The sequence below is a fragment of the Ursus arctos genome, unplaced genomic scaffold (genome assembly GCF_023065955.2).
Source record: "Ursus arctos isolate Adak ecotype North America unplaced genomic scaffold, UrsArc2.0 scaffold_28, whole genome shotgun sequence".
Taxonomy (NCBI): Eukaryota; Metazoa; Chordata; class Mammalia; order Carnivora; family Ursidae; genus Ursus; species Ursus arctos.
Window position 1 is genome coordinate 18,756,032 of NW_026622963.1, and position 21,441 is coordinate 18,777,472.

Here is a 21,441-nt window from a genome sequence, read left to right on the forward strand (position 1 = left end):
TTGGCAGCGAGGAACCCCAGGCAGCCACACAAAGAGCCACTGTCACCTCTGGGCTCTGCAGAAGCTGCCTTTGGAGGCCCTGCCCTGCTGAGGCCTGGTGGCAACCAAAATCCAGGACCCCAGAGAAGATCCCTGCCAGAGAATACCAGTGCCCAGAGGAGAAGGTGGCCTGCTCAGCATTCGGCAGACAACGCACTTCCCAGTGGAAGGAAACATCTTTCACCAGACTTTCTACGTGGAGGTCCCACGCAACAAATGAATAAAGTCACCATTTCCAAAACAAAAAGCACCTTCCTTGAAAGCACCTGCTGAGGACAGGGACCTCTAACTCTCCTGCTCCCCTAATTCCTAAACCCCAACACAGAGCCCACTACCAACCCATCTCCCAAATCAGAGAAGAAAAAAACTGTCCTGTCTTTGTTGTAATGCTTTTGTTAGCATTTGGGGGGTTGGAGGAACAGAGACAAAAGAAGAATGTTAAAAAAATATATTCTCATTACATTTAGGTTCCTTTTTTTTCTTTTTTTTTAAAGATTTTATTCATTTGACAGAGAGAGAGATAGCCAGCGAGAGAGGGAACACAAGCAGGGGGAGTGGGAGAGGAAGCAGCAGGCTCCTAGCAGAGGAGCCTGATGTGGGGCTCGATCCCAGAACGCCGAGATCACGCCCTGAGCCGGAGGCAGATGCTTAACGACTGAGCCACCCAGGCGCCCCTACATTTAGGTTTCTAAGGTATTAATAGCTGGCTATGTATTTTAACTTATGCAGAAGTTAAAGAAGGCTCAGGTATATCTGGTTACTGAATACCGGTTCAAGGCGTTTCAAGTGCTGGTGTAAGTTGAGAGCCAGTCTATCCCACCACCGGCCTCTGCTGTCAGGACAATAAACCCTCTGGGACAAGAGGCTTTCAAGTTCCTTGACTGCTTCCTGTTCCAACAACAACAAAGAAAGTTCATTAGACTCGTACACTCCAAAAAAAGTAATTACATTTAGTAACCAATAAGGTTGGCAAAGTACATTTAGAAAGCCCATCTCCCATCCTAAAAGGAGGCCAAGGACCCTGGAATGAGAACAGGACTCTGAGACATCCCTCTGGAGCAGGCCTGAGCCTGAGACATCCCTACTTTTCTCCCAGGTCTCCTGCCAACCAGTGAGTGAGCGTACGGAGCTCTGTGAACATGCATGATGTTCTCTGCACACCAAGTCAACTGGCGCAGGGCCGCACACAACCAAGTTCCAGGCAGCCGAGCATGGTCTGGGGCTGCACGCCTACATGCTTCTGGGGACACGGCAGGGCACGGGGCGATGGCGTGAGGAACGGGGCGAGCAGACAGTAATGAGTGGAGTCTTCATCCAAACACCCTAGCTCAACAGGGAGACTTTCGGGTCTAGATTTATACACACCTGTTCAGTTTTTGTGGTTCATGGACCTCTTTCAACATCTAATGATTCCCCTCAGACAGTGCAGCAGAAACCCCCATATACTTGCAATTGTGGGGTTCACAGACTCCCCAACACCAATCCCATGGGTCCTCTTGGGTTTCGTGGACCCATGTCAGGAAGCCCAAGTTCTGTGTATCCTCTTTGTAAAACGGCATTTTTCCATAAATGTTATCATAACAAAAGTTAACTCTGGCAATCTCACAATGTTTTGTACAGGAGGGATAAGACCAAATCTCTGATTTGTGATTTTAAATTATTTCCAGGCAGACCACGCCAGTTGTCAGGGAAACACAAGCACATGCAAGGTCTCCACCTCACAGCTTTCTGAGACCTCCCAGGTCACACGTGGAGTCTTGACAGAGACCCAGGCTCAGGCTGCAGACACTCAGTCTGGGGCTCCCTGCACGGCTCCATCCAGGACCCCCAGGCCGTTCTGGTGCTTGCAGAGCAACTCACAGGCAGACAAAACGGTTGGTCCTCTTCGGCCGTCTCCCAATAACCCTGCAGACCGCGGGCGGCCCACATCAAGCATGCTTTCGTGACATTACTGTACGCTGACCAAATATGTGGAAAATGCTGACGGGCAGGCTCTCCCGCACAGCTTAGCGCTGACGTATCAGTAAGCCAGGGGTCGGGGCTTGTGCTCTAACCTCATACATGTGGAGTCGCTGCAATATTTCAACAGTCCGAGACAAAATCCTGGTATAAATCCACCCAACAGTAAAACAGCGCAGAAAGAGTGGTAAATTCTCATGATATCTAAAATGAAGACGGACACCAGCAGTTTAGCAATCTGATTTATTCGTGGCAAGACAATTATAAGAAGTGACAAAACAGACTGAATTCTTAGCTTTTAAAAAGATATATTCCAAATACTGTCAATTGTTCACAATTTTCCACACCACAAACCTACATTCTTCTAGCCAGCCACCATTTCCTGGGGCACTCAGTGGGTAAAATAAGAACAACCAGAAACCTTCTAAGCTGGAGCTCAACAAACCAAGGCCAAATCCTGGGCCCACCAAGCTGATTCTGTATGTCCTTGCAGACTAAGCACCGTTTTCGCATTTTGCAATGGTTAAAATAAATCAAAAGGAGAATAACAGTCTGTGGCCTATGAAAATTATATGAAACTCAAATTTCAGTCCATAAATAGTGTTGGCATACTTCTCGTTCATTCACATTCCTCCTGGGGCTGCTCCTGCCCGGGGACAGCAGAGGTCAGCAGCTGCCACAGAGGCCGGACCAACTGACCTTTTAGGAAAGTCTACCAACCTCTGGTCTATAGTCCTCTAACTTCCTGGCTATGATTTCTTCTCTTTCTCTGATGAAGAAAATCACCTATCAACTTGTTTTAACCATCTGTCTTGCTGTTTGGTGTGAAATGTTAACAAATTTACCTAACCTGTCATAAGAAAACTTCCAATGTACCTGGATATCACAGGAGTAGCGACTCTACATTGGTTATCTCATTTCTACAAGGGCCTTTAAGTGAATGGCTCAATTTTCTGTCTGAATTACAGAATACTTCTAAATGAAATATGGGCAAAATATTCGGTTATTTTTTTCCCCTAACTTTAAAGGTCATCTTCCTGGCAATGATTTTAAAGTCATTATCATTTCTGTATGAACTTTATATCCTAAAGTTTTTTTTGAAAGAGCTATTTAACAACACAAATTTTTCTCATCCCTATATAAAAATAAAGGAATAAAATTTCTTAACAAATACAGAATGTTTCCCATTGATCAAGTAAAAAAATAATCGTGTGCTGTGTACTTGATCTTTTAAAGAAAATGTTAATTTAGTTTTCTTTTTCAGATTAACACCTACTTGAATTTCCATTGGAAGAACACATCCAGCATGGCTCTCATCACCTCTGTCCTCTGCTGGGTTCCCCCCAATTTAAATTCAGCCGACCAATACTCAGAGGAGCCAACGTACCAACAGATGGCGAGTTAAGGGGGTGGAGGGTGCACAAAAAGGGTGAAGGGAATTAAAAGGTACGGACTTTCAGTTATAAAATAAGTAAGCCATGGGGCACCTGGGTGGCACAGCGGTTAAGCGTCTGCCTTCGGCTCAGGGCGTGATCCCGGCGTTCCGGGATCGAGCCCCACATCAGGCTCCTCCGCTATGACCCTGCTTCTTCCTCTCCCACTCCCCCTGCTTGTGTTCCCTCTCTCGCTGGCTGTCTCTATCTCTGTCAAATAAATAAATAAAATCTTAAAAAAAATAAATAAATAAAATAAAGTAAGTAAGCCATGGGGATGTAACGCACAGCAGGAGGACTACAGTTAATAATACTGTATTGCATAACTGAAATTTACTGAGGGTAGAAAAAAAATTTTGTAACTATGGTGATAGATGTTAACTAGACTTACTGTGATGATTATTTTGCAAGAGAGAAATAGCAAATCATCATGTTGTATACCTGAAACTAATACAATGTTATATGTCAATTATATGTCAATTAAAAAAAAAGAAGGCAAGCGAAAAGCCATTTGTTCACTCCCATGCTTGTTGCACGGTGATCTGAGTCATAGAAGATTCACTTCAGACTTTCAGACATTTCCTCCTACAGCACACAACACTGACTATGCAAAGCAAGTGGGGGAATTCAACTGCACAGCTGACTTGATCACAGAACGAAAGGACGAAGTTCTTCATGAAAAGAATTACCTCAAGTGGTCGAAACAACCTGGTAGATAAGTAAATTGTGAAAGGTACCTGGAAAAGATCTCACCTCAAGGAAGGGTGGCTTTTCAGTTTGTTCCAATCACTTTTCGCACACTGAGAGAGCTCGTTAGCTTCTTTCCAGTTCCCATTGGCCATCGCGGTAGAAATGTCACTCAGCATGTGCGCGGCGGCTGCATATCTGGGGGAAAATCCCATCCCATCCAAGTTTCAAATGTGAATGGACATTCCCATAACAAACACCACATTCTGTCCCCGAGATCTAATTCTGAACGGTAAAAGTGTGTTTTTTGAAAATATGAAGGGTATTTAGATCTGATTCTAGTCAAAACATAATATTACTGTCCTGAGGTAGCCTGAAACTACTAATATAGGCTACCCAGCTAGAAAGATAAGAACATTCATGTATTATTACATAACATGTTCCATTACATACATGTAGTATTGATCGGCTCATCAGTTCTGATTCTTGGTACTCATTCATTCATTCACCAATCTGGAAGCAACCCCAGAAACACGTAACTGACTGAAATCACATTAGGCCGTAGGTCTGGTAACAGTCATTTAGTCAGAGGTAGCCCAGCAAATGCTGCCCAAGAAGACACTCTTTGGGAGAGGGCAGTGCTGAGAGGTTATGAAACCACTCAGCTGAACAAAGACAACTTCTCGTTGCATCTTGAGGTACCAAAAACAACAACATTTGCCCAAGTGACACTTTGAGTGCATGGTCTTTGTATTTTGGACTCACACCTAAAAGAAAAGCACGAAATATCATTATGGGCAAACGTGCTCAAATAAGAATAAAGAAATTGCCTCTAAAATGTAAAAATATGCTCACGAACTCTTAGATCTAATTCTCTTATAAGATGCTACTGGTAATTCTTAGATTGATAAGAAAAGAGAATGCAACAGGGAGAAGTGTCCGGAGGCTGGCCCAGCCCCGCAGGAGCTCCTCCACGGTCAGGAGCATCAGGAACGGCCCCCACGCTCCCAGCCCTGTGGCCCCGACCAAGCCCCACTTTAAGGGGCCATTGAGACCAACCCCAAGGGGCCTCATCTCCCGGTCCACCTCCAGCGCCACTGAAAATAGTTACCAGCTCTCATCTCACCTGCACCTCTCCAGTGCTGCTGGGAACTGCCCCTTCAGCAGCACCTCTCCCATTTCCTCAGCCCCTTCCCTCCACCCTCCATGTCTCTACCTCCTCTAAACCCCAGCTGAGAACACGGCTTTGCCCTTCCTGCCGTGCCCCAGCCCTCCCACCCAGGGACGGATGGTGGAGACTCCCTTTCTTCCCAGCTGCTTCCAAATCTTACTCTCCCCTCCTTGAAAGCCCCCCATTCCTTGGAAGCCTGTGCCTCCTCCTTGCGGGCACTGGCCCGCCTCCTGTCTTCTGTCTTGCTCCGCCTCATGTCTCCAGCCACAATGGCCTGAGACTTCCCCATCTGTGAGGATGAAGAGCACACTCAGTTTCAAGACCTCCTGGCCAATACCCCTCTCCCCACCTCCCTTCAGCTACCCATATGCCCACAGCCGCTCAGAGCCTCTGTCTCTGATGCATCACCCTCAAAATCTCCATTTTGAGCATTTCATTCACTGACCTCCACCTCCAGTCCTTCCAGCTCACTGACTGATGGCAACATTCCCCAACTTCACCGACACCCACCATGACCCCCTTCTCCAGCCACAGCGCCTCCTGTCCTGCAGGCGTCCGTGCCCCCCTGGAGTCAACCAGCCCACCGCTCACTGGTGAATTCGCACTGGACATCGGGCCCACCCTAGTGCCAGTGTCCACACCGACCACTTCCTCTGAGCTGGACCCAGCTGCCTGAACGGTGCTGAAGGAAACACAGAGCCAGGCCAGCCCTGCTCCCCTGGGAATCCTGCCCACCTGCTCAACCTGCGGGACTGCTGCGCCCCTACCTTTGCCTTCCCGGCCACACTTGCAGGCATGCTTCCCCATCAGACTCTCCCACAGGGACAGAGGCCATGCGAGGGGCCCTCTCGGCTTCCCACCACAGCAGCCTCACCCCTGCCCCCACCTCTACCCTCCCTCCAGTGCTCCGGAGCCCAGCCCCTCCGGTCTCCCCACGGCTCACCCTCCTCTGGTTGTCCCCTCTTCCATTCCGGTCAGCCTCTCCTTTTCTGCCGGTTGTCAGGGCAGGAGGACACACACACCCTCATATCTGCCCCCTCAAAACAGCAGAACAAAACCGATTGCCCTCACACCCACTGCAGCAGTAGCTGTTCCAGAGCCAACCTCTGACTCCCCTTCTTCCCAGAGAGGCTACCGTCCTCACCGCCCCCCTCCACAATCTCTCTGAAGCGGCTCTTAACGCAGGCCACCAACTGCACACATCTCACTAACTCCAACGGTTCTACTCCTGGCCACTCTTCTCCCGGCTTCCAGCCACACATGCTCCTGACTCCCCTCCCCGACTTCGCTGGCTGCTCCGGCCCTCTCCCCGACCTCTGAACGCTGGCAGCCCCAGCTCAGTCCTCCTCTCCCCCCTCAGGGGTCTCTCGGGTTCCAGGGCTTCCAACACCATCCTGGGCTGTGACTCCAAATGCTCTCTCCGGGCTGCAGCTCCTCCCCGAGCTCCCGCCAGCAGGTCGGTGCCAACATGACAGCCCCACCTGAACGGCCAGTGCGCACCCCCAACAGCGATCCCCACCCAGTGCCACCGCCCCTCCCGCCACCCCTCTCCTGACCCCCCAGCTCATGGACAGTACCAGAGCTCCGTCAGAGCACCAGAGCCATCCATGACTCACACCTGTCCTTCTTGCACCATATCTAGTCACAGTCATCATAGAGGCTTGTCTCTCCTCCTTCCAAAATAGCCCGTACCCATTTACCTCATTGCCACTGCCGCCAGCCCAGTCCAGACCGTTGCCTAGACCACCAAGGTTAGGTCAGCCTTCTGGTGGCTTCCCTTGCTTCCCTTCACCCCCTATTCCACAGGACGCTTTTGGAAAATGTGAAACAGATCACTGGCCTGCCTAAACCTCTTCAACGGCTGCCCATTGCTCGGAGAGCACCACTGAGTCTGCTTCCGGCCCTGCCTTCCTGTGTAACTACTGCCCCTGGGGCGAGTGTCTCCATCTCGGCAAGCTCGCTCCTGCTTCAGGGCCTGGAGCACGGGCTCCCTGCGTGGCCCCATGCTCACACCCCTGCATGGTCAGCTCCACCCCCCCAGTCCTGAGTCTCCATCCAAATGTCACCTCTCCAGGGACACTTTTCTACAAAGCGGCACTCGCGCAGCCTGTCCCTCAACCATCACAGCACTTTTTCACATGCTACGACTCTTCTCTCCTATTTTCTATCTCCCCCAGGAACACACAACACCATGGTGGCAAAGACCGTCTCCATTCATGCTGCAACCCCACCACCTCGGCACGTAATAGGTACTCAACACTCAACTCATGTATATTGAATAAATGAGGAAAAAGAAAAGACAGGATAAATTATTTCGAGTACCAACATGGCCAAAAAGAGTTCTCAGACCAGGTATCCTATTAGCGGGTATTATATAATTACCACTACTGAAGTCAGTTAAATCCAATTTCATTTACATGTGAAGGCCCTTTGTATAACAAAAGGAGTTTTAGTTATTATTTACAGGATACCTACTTTCTCAAAGGAATCTGGCATGGTCTCTTTCTTTCTCCCTCGCTCCCCACTTTTGAACTTGTCAACCATGGTTTTGTCAATGCTAGAACTAAAAAGCAATCTCCCTTAGATATGCCAGTAATAAAGACAACTATAATGCTAACTAAGACGTACTAAGCCATCCGCAGGGGCCAGGCTCTAAGCACTTTACATGTATTCACACAGATCTGGAGGACTACACTATTATTCTCCCCGTTCACAGATGAGGAGAGGAGGCACAGGGTGATTTCACAGTTCATTAGTACAGAGAGACTGGAACTTGGCTTCAGCATACAGTCTCAAGGAAGAGAGCAGCATAAAGTCACTAAAAATGAGAAAGTAGGGGCGCCTGGGTGGCACAGCGGTTAAGCTTCTGCCTTCGGCTCAGGGCGTGATCCTGGCGTTGTGGGATCGAGCCCCACATCAGGCTCTTCCGCTATGAGCCTGCTTCTCCCTCTCCCACTCCCCCTGCTTGTGTTCCCTCTCTCGCTGGCTGTCTCTATCTCTGTCGAATAAATAAATAAAATCTTAAAAAATAAAGAAAGAAAAATAAATAAAAATGAGAAAGTAAGAAGATATGGGACAACTCAAAACAGAGTTTTGAAATTCTCTTACTAGAAGAATTTATTCCAGTGGGACACAAACAAGGGAGTGAGCTTCCTGAGAGTCAGCAAACTGGGGCTAGAGTGAATTATATCAACGCTGCTTTGATTCAGTAATTTCAATGTTACTTTTAAAAGCACACATTAGACAAACATAAAGGACTCTCCTAAAATCAAGTATCAGAATCAATTTCAGTTACAATTGAGTAATAAACTTCAAGTCAAGAATCAAAAGTGCCATTTTAAGAATATGAATTAATCTTTCTCATAAATGATGGAGTTTTAAAGGAAATCTAAGTATTTTTTTTCCTCTAAGACCGATATCATTCTTTACCAAAACCTACTTTTGCCAGTCAAACCGAACATTCACTGAGTCCCTGTACCAAAACAGACTGGTGACCATCTCTAATCTAGCGGGTGTATGACTCGAGTACACGCACACAAGTTAGTATTAGCTTTATCTGAAGCGCTATTGCTAGGAAAACATTCATCTTCCGCCTTGTTCATGCCAGCAACATATTCACAAGGCAGGTTTGTTCAAATGTCTGTATTTACAAAATGTTTCCTGCCAAAGCTATCTGGGAATACGAGCCACGGAAAATTTGTGTAGTAACTCAAAACTCATTGGTTTTGGCAACCATAATCAAAGCACATTTCTACATTCTCCTTATAGTCTCAGAAATGTATACAAGTGAGGCAGAAAGACAACAAAAAACTTCAAAAACTTCTCTGGCTACAGCCTTAGGTTTCTACTGTAACTGGCAATTAGTAATAATGAAACCTTTTACATACATGTAAAGTGACAGTTATTCCTACAAGCTAGTATGATCTTACCTAATGAGATCGTCTCTGTCCTGGAAGATTTGGGTTTTCCGATTGATGGTGTACCTAGGAAACTCCATGCGGCCGAGATTGACCAACAGCACGGTAGAAAGCTGCCCCTGTCCACCACAGGCGGCTTCCTCATCTTCCAGCGAGTCCGTCAGTGAAAACAGCAGCAAGACCCGGGAGAAAACAGCTCGAGGACCTTTACAGACTCTCAGTGCCTGTCCCGCCAAACCTTTAGCTCTGAAAAATGTACAATATATAAATAACTTTCTGGTTTTTTAAAAAGCATTTGGATGTTAGATTTTATAAATTATTTTCAGAAAAAGTAACAAGTGGCCTTCATTATTCTAAGCCTAAAGTAAATCTACCAGTTCCAGCTGTGTGACCCTGGAGCCTAATTTAACCTCTTTGGGGCTCAGAGCCCACCTATGGACATGGTGAAGATGAAGTGAAATTCTATCTCCAAATGATTTCACACATGGTTTGGCTCAATAAAAGAGCAACATAGGATTTACACTGGTTGTAAATGTGTAAAATACCAGGAAAACTCATAAAAGTATTATCTATTTGACATTAGCCATTCTCACATAGTGACAAGTGACATTCAGATTAAATAACAGTTATTTATTTTAAATGTCATTATTTGGGTGCCTGGCTGGCTCAGTGAGCAGTAGAGCATGAAACTCTTGATCTTAGGGTTGTGAGTTTGAGTCCCATGTTGGACACAGAGATTACTTAATAAAATTTTTGAAAAAATAAAATAAAATAAAATAAAATAAAATAAAACACCTTTATCAAAAGCTGATGGTTAGGTAGCATGGTTTTGTACACCAAGAAATGGTACAAGATTTGGTGCTGTTCTGTGATACGCAAAGTGGTCCAGAAACATCCCCACTCCAGGGTAACCTCAGAGTAAATTCAGTTTGATTCTGGATGCCTTCGAGGTAGGCCTGGAGGTCTGAACTAAATTCAGGGCCACATGGGCCCTCTGGCTCTTACAACTTGGATAGCCTCTAGAACAGGGTTTCTCAAACTTGGCACCATTGACATCTGGGCAGGAAAGCTCTTTGCAGGGGAGGAGGGTGCCTACGCATTACAGGACGCTCAGCAGCATCACTGGCCTCTACTCACTAAATGCCAATAGTGCCCACTTCCCTCTTCGTCATGACAATCAAAGATGCCTCCAGACATTACCAGATGCTCCCTGGAGGCCAAAGTCGCCCCCAGTTGAGAACCACTGGCCTAGTAGTGGAAGACCTCACTTTCCTATCCACGCCAGAAGCTATTAGCCCAAAAGCAGTGCGGCATCTCTAGGGGTGTTGTAGAAATTAGTGCCGCCATCAGATACATGAGGGGACAGGGGTGAGATTCCTACCACAGCACTGTGGGATTGAGAACCACTCATCTACAGAGACTAATACCAAGTGCCCACTTCCTCCATCTCCATTCAGAGCCCCAGGGATGCCCCAGTTGGCCAAGTCTCCGAGTTCAGAAGGAACCATTAAACACCGTAAAACGAACAATGATTATCTACTGGGATTAAGACAGTATAAATAGTGTGATCATAACAGCAGAGTACGTAAACAAGGCACCACCCTCCTGTGGGGCTGTCAGAGGCTCAGGCGCCGTTGCTAGGCTCTACAACGAAATGAAGAAGTAAAGTACAGTCTTGAAGGACAGTGACTTCAGTACAACTAAAATAGCCTTGAGAATCTTATGTTCCTAACAAGTCCAAAGTCAGGGATAAAAAAAAAAGTTAAACTTTTTATTTCTGTTCAAATGCTTAGTGCTTATGCTGAGAGAGGGCTGCTAATTTTAATGTTCACTTACTTGTAAAATGTTATATAAGAATAACATAAAATATTTAAATACAATTAAAGAAAGGACTTAGAATGCAAGATACAAAATCAATGTACAGAAATCTGTTGCATTTCTATACACCAATAATGAAGCAACAGAAAGATAAATTAAGAAAACAATCTCATTTACAATCGCACCAAAAATAAAAAGATACCTAGAAATAAACCTAACCAAAGAGGTGAAAGATTCGTACTCTGAAAACTATAAAACACTGATAAAAGAAATTAAAGATGACACAAAGAAATGGAAAGACATTCCATGCTCATGGAATGGAAGAACAAACATTGTTAAAACATGTATACTACCCAAAGCAATCTGCACATTTAATACAATCCCTGTCAAAATACTAACAGCATTTTTCACAGAACTAGAACAAACAAGCCTAAAATTTGTATGGAACCACAAAAAAACCCAAATAGCCAAAGCAATCTTCCAAAAGAAAACCTAAAGGAATCACAATTTCAGACTTCGAGTTACATGACACAAAGCCATAGTAATCAGATATCTCTACACCCAACATGGGGCTCAAACTCACAACCCCAAGATCAAGAGTCCCATGCTCTACCAGCTGAGCCAGCCAGGCACCCACAGAGCTGTAGTCATCAAAACTGCACGGTGCTGGAACAAAAACAGACACACAGATCAATGGAACAGAACAGAAAATCCAGAAATGAACTCACAATTACATGGTCAATTAATCTTCAATAAGCAGGAAAGAATATCCAATGGGAAAAAGACAGTCTCTTCAACAAATGATGTTAGGAAAACTGGACAGCAACATGCAGAAGAATGAAACTGGACCACTTCCTCAAACCATACCAAAAATAAATTCAAAATGGATTAAAGACCTAAATGTGAGTCAGAAAACCATAAAAATCCTAAAGGACACAGGCAGTAACCTCTTTGACATCAGCCGTAGCAACTTCTTACTTGATATTTCTCCTAAGGCAAGGGAAACAAAAGCAAAAATAAACTATTGGGAAGACATCAAAATAAAAATTTTCTGCACACACAGTGAAGGAAATAATAAACAAAACTAAAAGACAACCTATGGAATGGGAGAAGATATTTGCAAATAACATATCCAATAAAGGGTAGTATCCAAAATATATAAAGAACTTATAAAACTCGATACCCCAAAAACATAATCCAATTTAAAAAATGGCCAGAAGACATCAACAGACATTTCTGTGGTGCAGCCACTCTGGAAAACAGTACGGAGGTTCCTCAGAAAGTTAAAAATAGAACTATCCTATGATCCAGCAATTGCACTACTAGGTATTTACCCAAAGAATACAAAAATACTAATTCAAGGTATACATGTACCCTGATGTTTACAGCATTATTTACAATATCCAACTTACAGAAGCAGCCCAGGTGTCCATGAACTGATGAATGGATAAAGATGTGGTAAACACACACACACACACACACACACACACACACACACACACACACAGAAAATGGAATATTACTCAGCCATAAAAAAGAATGAAATCTTGCCATTTGCAATGACATGGATGGAGCCAGAGAATATTACGCTAAGGGAGATAAGTCAGAGAAAGACAAATTCCATATGATTTCACTCGTATGTGGAATTTAAGAAAGAAAACAAATAAGCAAAGGGAAAAAAGAGAGAAAAATCAAGAAACAGACTTAATTATAGAGAACAAACTGACAGTTACCAGAGGGGAGGGGAGTGTGGGGGATGGGTTAAATAGAGGATGGGGATTAAGGAGGGCACTTGTCATGATGAGCACTGGGTGATGTACAGAAGTGTTGAATCACTGTATTATACACCTGAAGCTAATATAATACTGTATATTAACTGACTGGAATTAAAATAAAATTTAAAATAAATTTAAAAAGAAAGGACATAGAAGACATTTAACATACCAGAAAGATGAGGATTTTATAATCCTATAGTCAATTAACTAGAGATAGATAATTAAAACATTTTTTAAAAATCTACGGTATAAACTTTTTGAAGTGTTAGTAGTGACAATTTTCTTAATAATGCATACCTTGTTCATACCTATGTTTTATAAAAGATTAGTATTTGTAGTATCTTCCCAATGAAGATGGGTTCTTGGCACATAACAGCTGAAAGTTACTTGTGCGCATGCACACATATGTCTGTATGTATATTCAGACAGACACAGAAAATATTAGACAAAATAAGTAACACTGACATTGTTTTAAAGTGTTTTCAAAAGCATCACTCACTTCATCCTCAACAATTCCAGAACATTGGATTCCCAGACTTAAGTTAATATAGTTGTATTTTATAGATAATGTGAGTAGAAGAAATAAAGTCTCACAGTTTTTACATCTTTCCCCAAATTGAAACAGTTCAAGGTCTTCACAAAAGCGAAAGAAACAAACCACAGTTTTTGGTACATTTTATGTCCTAAACTCAAGAAAAGTTGCATATTAAGACTGACAGATTACATGTCAATAAAAAGTTGACTAAAATAAATATTTAGTAGGAATCCTGTAGGAATAGTAATTAAAACTACATTTTTCTTGAATAATAAAATACTAGAATTTACTGAATATCTACTGCCTCCTGATTTTTCTTGGTCCTAGGACAGTATTACAAGAATTATTAATAATAAACCAAGAAAGGGGCGCCTGGGTGGCGCAGTCGTTAAGCGTCTGCCTTCGGCTCAGGGCGTGATCCCAGCATTCTGGGATCGAGCCCCATATCAGGCTTCTCTGCTAGGAGCCTGCCTCTTCCTCTCCCACTCCCCCTGCTTGTGTTCCCTCTCTCACTGGCTGTCTCTCTCTGTCAAATAAATAAATAAATAAAAATCTTAAAATAATAATAATAATGATAGTAATAAACCAAGAAAGAATCCAGGCTATTGTTATAAAGGCTCTTCTGCCTTCTCAATATAACTACAAATGAAATAAGCAATTATAATTCAAAAAAATGTACCATCTGTTATCATAAGTTAATCTGTGCTACCAACATTTTAAATGTTTTTACTGTAACAATATCCAACAACACCTTTTTAAAATCACTGCACCAATTCCAGGCTGATTCTTGCCCCAAGTGCAGACTGAAGGCTGTTTGGCCAATTTGAGAAAGGTGTCCACCAGCTGCTGTTTCTGTCCGTTGGGATTCACCAAGTGGAAGGTCTTCGCCAGGGTTTTTAATTCAGGCGCAGAAAGCAGTTCAAGCACTTCAGAGAGTTCCTGCAACTCAGACTCTGAAATGGGTTAAAAAAAAAAAGTTAAACATAGTTTTAAAGATTTTTACTATTTTCTAGCTCTATTTAAGAAGAATGAAGCTTAGTTAGAAGCAAATATAATGAAACGCTACTGCAGAAATTGTAATCAGTACGGGCACCTGGGTGGCTCCCTGGTTAAGCTGTCCCACTCTTGATTTCGGCTCTGGTCATGATCTCAGGGTTATGAGATTGCGCCTGCATCAGGCTCTGCACTGGGCATGGAGCCTGCTTACGATTCTTTCTGCTCCTCTCCCTCTGCCCTACTGCCCTCCCTCTTTTTTTTTTTTAAAGATTTTATTTATGTATTTGACAGAGAGAGAGACAGCCAGCGAGAGAGGGAACACAAGAAGGGGGGGGGAGTGGGAGACGAAGAAGCAGGCTCCCAGGGGAGGAGCCCGATGTGGGACCCGATCCCAGGACTCCAGGATCACGCCCTGAGCCGAAGGCAGACGCTTAACGACTGAGCCACCCAGGCGCACCCCCTCCCCCCCGTCCCTCTCTTAAAAATAAATTGTAATTAGTTTGCCAAACCAATTATTACAGAATATGGAAAACAGGTATCTCATAAAAGTTATAAAACAGAATTTCTCACTAAGAAGTAAAGGAAAGTCTGAATAAAATAAAGACACATATGGATAGCTACTATGGCTTGGACATCCTCCTAAAAAAAACTCACTGGTGTATTCACTCTCTGATCACGAGGCCTCCAACCCGACCTCTCCCACACAGGTCAGAGAGTAAACTGACTATCAGCTCTCCTCCCTCCCCACAGGCTCCAGCTGGACACCCCTGCATGGGATCACTCACTCAAAATACATAGACATGTCTGCTATTATGGGAGCCAGACACCATGCTAAACCCAGGATTCAGCCGAGTCAGACCTGGCTGGTGTCTTCCATCAAGGCATTTACAGCTTAGGGCAGGGTCTCTTTCCTCCATTCAGTAACTACTTATTGGGTGCACACTTCGTGCCAAGTAATGTCTGATGGCCTTGGGCACACTACAATGAACAAACCAAGTCCTGGCCCACGAAGAGCTCACCTCCTTGCATAATAAGCAAGTATATATGTCAGGTGCTGATAACTATTATAAAGAAAAACAAAACTAAGGCAAAGCAAAGGTGGTGGGAGGGCTGGCTATACACGCAGCGCAGTCAGGCAAATCTCTGAGGAGGTGACACAGAGCAGAGCTAGATGAAATGAGGGAGCAAGTGGAGGGAGCGAGGGAGCCTGCTGCCGCAAGTACCAGGCTCTGAGAGGGGAGTGCACCGAGCACTGTGAAGAACACGGGGGCTCTGTGGAGTGGAGGAGTGAGCAAGAAGAGCAGCAGAGCCGGGCCCACAGGGTCATGCAGATCAAGGGCACGACTTGGACTTGATTGAGTGCAACAATGAGCCACTGGGGTTCTGGTTATGTAGGTTAAAGGTCATTTAAAGTAAGTTAAGGCTGGCCTGGCACACCAGTCAAATCCTGAATTTACGAATCTGCATCAAATCCTCCGAGTCAGGTGAGGACAGAAGCTGCCAGGTGACCCTTAGGGCACGGACATGTGGGAAGCAGTGCTCTAAGCTGGGTCCGTGTCCCGATGCCTAGTCCCTCACATTCAAGCTTCTTTGCCGCGCCTGCCTTTGCCTGCAGCCCCACCACCTCACCTAACCTCACCTTACTAACTGCTCTCCACGACAAACTTCCACACAGAAACCACCTGGCTTTTGCTGGATTCGCTTATTTTGGTCTAAACTGTTAGCAATTACCCAAGACTCCCATTCTCCCTCCACCCACATTTCCAGTACAATACTGCATTCAGTCCGGGAGGTGCTTCAGGAATGCTACTGAGGAGACCTCCATGGCTCCCTAACAGTCTCCTAGGCTTAAATCAACAAACTTCTGAGGCAATCAACTTAGAAACTCTAAGAGCTGTATGTGTGTGCAGGAGGGGGTGGACGCAGCTTTCAGAGGCAATATTAGCCTCAAGCAAATCAGCTGTATTCTATCACAAAGATGAGGCATCTGAACGAGTCAGATTCTTGCTGGAAGGGGAGAACTGAGAAGGGATGAGTTTCTTCAGTGGCCCATGGCCACACAGCTATCCAGAGGGGACTTTATGGTCCTAAACACGAGACAGTCAAGAAAACAACAGGAGTCTTCACCAGGCTAAAAATGGCTTTAACATGAATAATTTGTTGTCCTAAAGTTAAAACTGCAATTAAAACAAACAAACAATTACTATTTACCAGGCACCAGAGGATGACGCCATACTGATATCACCATAGTTCTGCAGGAACTTAGTTCTTCCTGTCGTATTTTCATTTTACATTTCCTTTGACTAATCATACCTGTCTGCAGAAAGCCTGCTTGCTGCAATTCTCCAATTACAGGTGTTAAGTCAGGGGCAATCTCTTCGTATTCCAATTTATTCACCTTAAGCCAGCTGAATTTACGTTGAAAAAGTCTTACATATAACTTCTGAGCACTAACTGCAATAAAGAAAAATAGTGAAAAATATTATCTCTTCTCAAAACAACCAATATTCACATTTTAAAACTTAGCTTAAAAGTGAAATATATTCTATTAGAAATACACTTATGCTGAGGCACCTGGGTGGCTCAGTCGGTTAAGCATTTGACTCTTGGTTTTGGCTCAGGTCATGATTTTGTGGGTCATGAGATCAAGCCCCACATCCGGCTCCATGGGGAGTCTGCCTGACAGTCTCTCCCTCTGCCACTCCCCCACTCAACGTGCATGCTTCTGCTCTATATAATGAATAAAATACATCTTTAAAAAAATCAGGAAATACACTTAATGCTTACTCAACTGATCTTACAAGAAAATCTTTCTCTTCCTTTGGAAAATATAATTTATTTCAAAAAGAAGTCCCCATGGAGACATCTCCCTGCCCTGTGTGCTTGTTACCACATGACAGGAAGAGCATCCAGGGTGGGAAGCCCTGGGCCAGCTCTGCCACTTCTGAATTATACAAGTCTATGAACCTCACCGAGACGCCATTTTCTCTTGTTAAGAAAAGGGGGGGTTGGGGCAATAACATCATCTTCCCGAAGTTGGTGAAAAGATTTAAAAAGATGAGGTATTTGATGATTGGTGGACCAATCACTGAAAAGTTCCAATATTGGTAATGGTTATTGGCGATTTCAGAACTTCGAAGAACCAGGATTCCCATTTTCCAGCCATCAACATTTTCACTCCCTCAGAGAAGCCCCACCCAGAATTCCAGTTATTTTGTTCTCTGCTCTCAGTTTAATATACATGATTCTACAGTTAACCGAAAATAATCTGAAAAGATTATCAAGATATGTGTAGCTTTGGTAAGGCAGCCATCCCTAACTCAGTGATCTTGGCAAAGTTACTTAATTAACCTGGTCACGGTTTTCCTGTTATCTGGATTATCCTTAAATTTCTGTCAATTCTAAAACGATATAATTTTACTTCTTAAATCTTCAACTTTTTCCCCCTTTCTTCTTTAAAGAGGCAAACTCAATTAGCATTTATTTTCACACAGACATTGCAAATGACTCTCTGTGGGGAGCCATACACAAGAATCCACAGAACTTGCACTAGGGAAACTATTCATCGTTCTCAATTATACAGAAGCACAGAGCCATGGACTCACTGAATGCAGACGTGAATGCAACCAGCACCCAACCAAAGATCTGTGACTTCTGTGGACAGAAGAATCAATATGGTACCAATTATGTCCATGTTCTGGGACAGCACAAGTAGAGATGGAGGCTGTGTCGATAATTAATGCAACTGTGCCCAGAGAAGTCTCACTCACACATTAAAAAGTAATACAAAGACTATAATTCCACTGTGTTTATTTAAAACAAAAACCCTTCTCTTGAACATTACCGGTAATGTTTAAGATATTTTTTAAAACTCAACTGAAGGGTCAGACCTGACTACAAATTGTGAGAGATCAGTGTAGCCCCCAAGTAAGCTTTTCCTACCTCAGGGGGGGGGGGACTCAGTTCCATAAAAGCGTCATGGCCCCTTGGATGAGCAGTGGAACAAGGGTGGCTTTTGCTCCAAATCTGATGCACCGGCTTAGAGCCACCACTGGCTGCCAAGGAACTGAGGCATAGACCAGCATCTTTAAAGGTGCCAATTTAGCCTGAAAGTTTCCAATTCCTCCACACCCTGACATTAAAAGGCAGAGCCTAGAAATCTAAAATATTATCAGAGGAAAAAAATATGCCTTAATATACCTTGGTTTGTTCTTTCCTGTATTTTACTTCACTTTCATTTTTGAGAAAATGGTATGTGAACACAATAGAACAACCTAAGTTAAGCTTGATTACAGGCTCAGAACGCAAAGTACGCTTTTCTCAATCACTGTATTTTTTTTTTAACCTGGAAAAGGCTGTTTTACAACCATCAAATACACACAAAAAGGAAAAGCAGCTGCTTCCATTATAACCAAAGTCCAGCTTGTAAGGCGGTAATACTGCAGAAGCAGACATCACCAGACACAAAATCCTGTCTTTTTCATGCATATTCTTCTCAAACCTTGTAGCTGGCTGATTCCCCTAAGTATTCCCAGAGGACTCACAGAACCACACTGACTCCTTGTGGTCATTAGATTCCTGGCCCAATCATGACAGCAAATGGAAAACAAAAACTTGGAAGCACACAAGGTTAAGATACCTGATAACTGATAAAATTTAGTTACAATTTCCTTCTCATGTTCATCGAAGAGCATCCTATCCTCTTCATTCTCAAATACAGCTTTCAGCACCACCAGGAAACTCCGAAGGTAGTAAGGATGACTTGGTGGTACTGTAACTGTTTTATCAGGAACATCACAGCTTGACCCCTGCTCCGAAGGAATTCTGCAAGTGATTTCATTCTTTAAGTCACTGTCACCTTCCAGAAGAAGGTCCTGGATGTTACCTTTAGAATCATCAGGTGTAGAACTATGAGATTTTGCCTCCCAATCTGACAACTGTGTTTTAGCTTCTGAAGCAACAGTTATTTTTACTTCTTCACGACTACCTGCCTCACATTTTTCAACATCTTTACCATCTATTCCTGTGATAGTCTCCCACTCAAGACTGTCCTCTGAAGTAGACCTCAATGGATTCCCACGAGTTAAATCTGGTGAAAATAACACAAAAGCGTTATCTGAGAAGGCAGGGGTAAGGGGTGATCTCCCACATTCCTGGGTAGCCTTCTGGCTTTCAGCTTCCAGTAGTTTAGTGTCTTCTACAGTATGTTCAGTTCTCTGTTCCTTAAGAGAGTCACAGGTAAACACGTTTTCCTTTTGAGAACTATTCTCCAAAATTTGATCTTTGTCCTCAATCTCTGAACAGTTATCAACTGGGCTCCTAACCACTGTGGATGAGGGACTCTGTGGACTCTTACTGGCAAATTCCTCATTCTTCTTACATATTGATCTTCTAGCCTCTGTGTATCTTCTGGACAATTTAGATGACAGGCTTCCCAAAGTAATGACTTTCACATTATGATGTCTCAGCTTATCTTGATTTTTGCACACCAAGTCTTTATTATTTTTAAAGTAGGGGCTGGTCTGCTGTTTAATGCCCATTTTTGCTGAATCACTTGGGTCAGGGGTTAAACTTGCCTTTGATGGTGACAACTTTCCTGGCGTTACATTTTCTAAGACAGTATTGGTTAAATTTACTGTGGACCCACTTGAATCTGTGAAGCCAACATGCCTCAGATCAACTGGAGTGATGTTATCGTTAGCACACTTTTCATCAAGATGCCGGTTTAAGTCATATCTTGGCACCATTTTACTACAAATGGGGCAGGCAAGTTTAGCAGGTGGTACATTGTTAAAAAATGAAATAATAGAGTTACACTCATTTTTTTTAGTTTTACTAATTGATAAACTTCTACGAGCTCTTTTCTTTGCAGGAGATTTCCCTTCTGACATAATGAGTATTAGAAAAACGGGGTGTTTCTAGTAATAAAACCCAGGATATCACTGGGGAAAGACAGCGCCGGTATACTTTTACTTCCCTGACTTGAAATAGTAACAAGTGGGATTCTAATTCTATTTGACTTCATGTTTTTCATTTAGTCAATTTCTTCTTCCTACAAAATAAAACACACGTTGATTAAAAACACTGTTATGAATTCAACAACAGAAAGGGTAAAGTAAAACATGCAATGGCAGTATCCCTTGAGATAAGGAAAATCCTGGACTTGGGACAGAATACCAGGGCTGTAGTCCCAGGTCCACATGCAATCTCGGTGTGACCCTTAGCCATAAAATGACAGCGCTGGGCTCCGCAGGGATAATTTCTGAGACTTCTTACGACCTAAAATTACCTATTTTTAAAAAGGGAAAAATCTGACTATTCCAGATCCCCTTTTGAAAAACCATTGCATCAGTAACTTTTTCTGGGCGAGAGAATGCCTATCTGCACGATCTCCGGAGTCACTTGAGTCCCACAGGCCTGCACAGAGGAAACCCCCAAGTCGCGGGCATCTGTCAACACGCTTGGGGCCCCCAGTACTGCTTAGGCCACCGAACCTCTGAGGCTCCGGGGAGCACGGCCGGCCCTTCCCCCTGGGGCCGCGTGCGTGCACCTGGGACCCGCACCTGGGACTCGCACCTGCGCTCCGCCACCATGCCTACTCGCCCGCCCTTCCTCCCTCCTTCGCCCTCCCCGCCCGGCCGCCCCTAGCCGCCCCTAGCCGCCCCTAGCCGCCCGTGCTACCCCCTCGAGCCCGCAGCCCCCACCAGAGAGGCAGCCCGCGACCCCAGCGGGCCGCCCAGCGCTTCCCACCGGGCTCCGCGCGCCCAGGCATTCCCAGCCGATCCCCGCGTCTCGGCTCGCTACAGGCTCGGCGAGTAGAGGCCCGAGTGATCGATCCTCCTCCCTTCCACATTAAACGCTTTCCCCCATCCAGAGCGGCCGAAGCTGGCCGAGCCGTCCTGGGCGGCCCCAGAGCACCTCCTCCTCCACACCTGGCGACCCCTGTACGTGCACTCGTGGGGAACCCCTGCCGCGAGTCTGTGTTAAGGTGGCCTGTGGGGGGCGCACTCTGTCGGGCGAAGCGGCCTCCTGCGGGCAGATGCACGCGCGGGTCCACTGACCCCGCGCCCGCGAGTCCGCGCGGGGGACTCAGCGGTGCGCAGGGCTTTGC

At 44.7% G+C, this 21,441-nt stretch overlaps 1 protein-coding gene across 1 annotated transcript in view; it reads right to left on the reverse strand.

Moving 5' to 3' along the window:
- The window catches only part of FAN1 (FANCD2 and FANCI associated nuclease 1), a 31,493-nt gene extending 10,369 nt beyond the window's left edge, over window positions 1-21,124 (reverse strand). The window contains exons 1-8 of the mRNA XM_026510316.4: window positions 21,035-21,124; window positions 18,970-20,382; window positions 16,644-16,784; window positions 14,086-14,287; window positions 9,219-9,452; window positions 4,185-4,316; window positions 2,094-2,202; window positions 808-927 (exon numbers count right to left, since the gene is read on the reverse strand). Coding sequence (XP_026366101.1) covers window positions 808-927; window positions 2,094-2,202; window positions 4,185-4,316; window positions 9,219-9,452; window positions 14,086-14,287; window positions 16,644-16,784; window positions 18,970-20,221 — 2,190 coding nt within the window. The 5' untranslated portion in view covers window positions 20,222-20,382; window positions 21,035-21,124. The remainder of the gene's footprint in view (window positions 1-807; window positions 928-2,093; window positions 2,203-4,184; window positions 4,317-9,218; window positions 9,453-14,085; window positions 14,288-16,643; window positions 16,785-18,969; window positions 20,383-21,034) is intronic.
- Window positions 21,125-21,441: the final 317 nt, after the last annotated feature.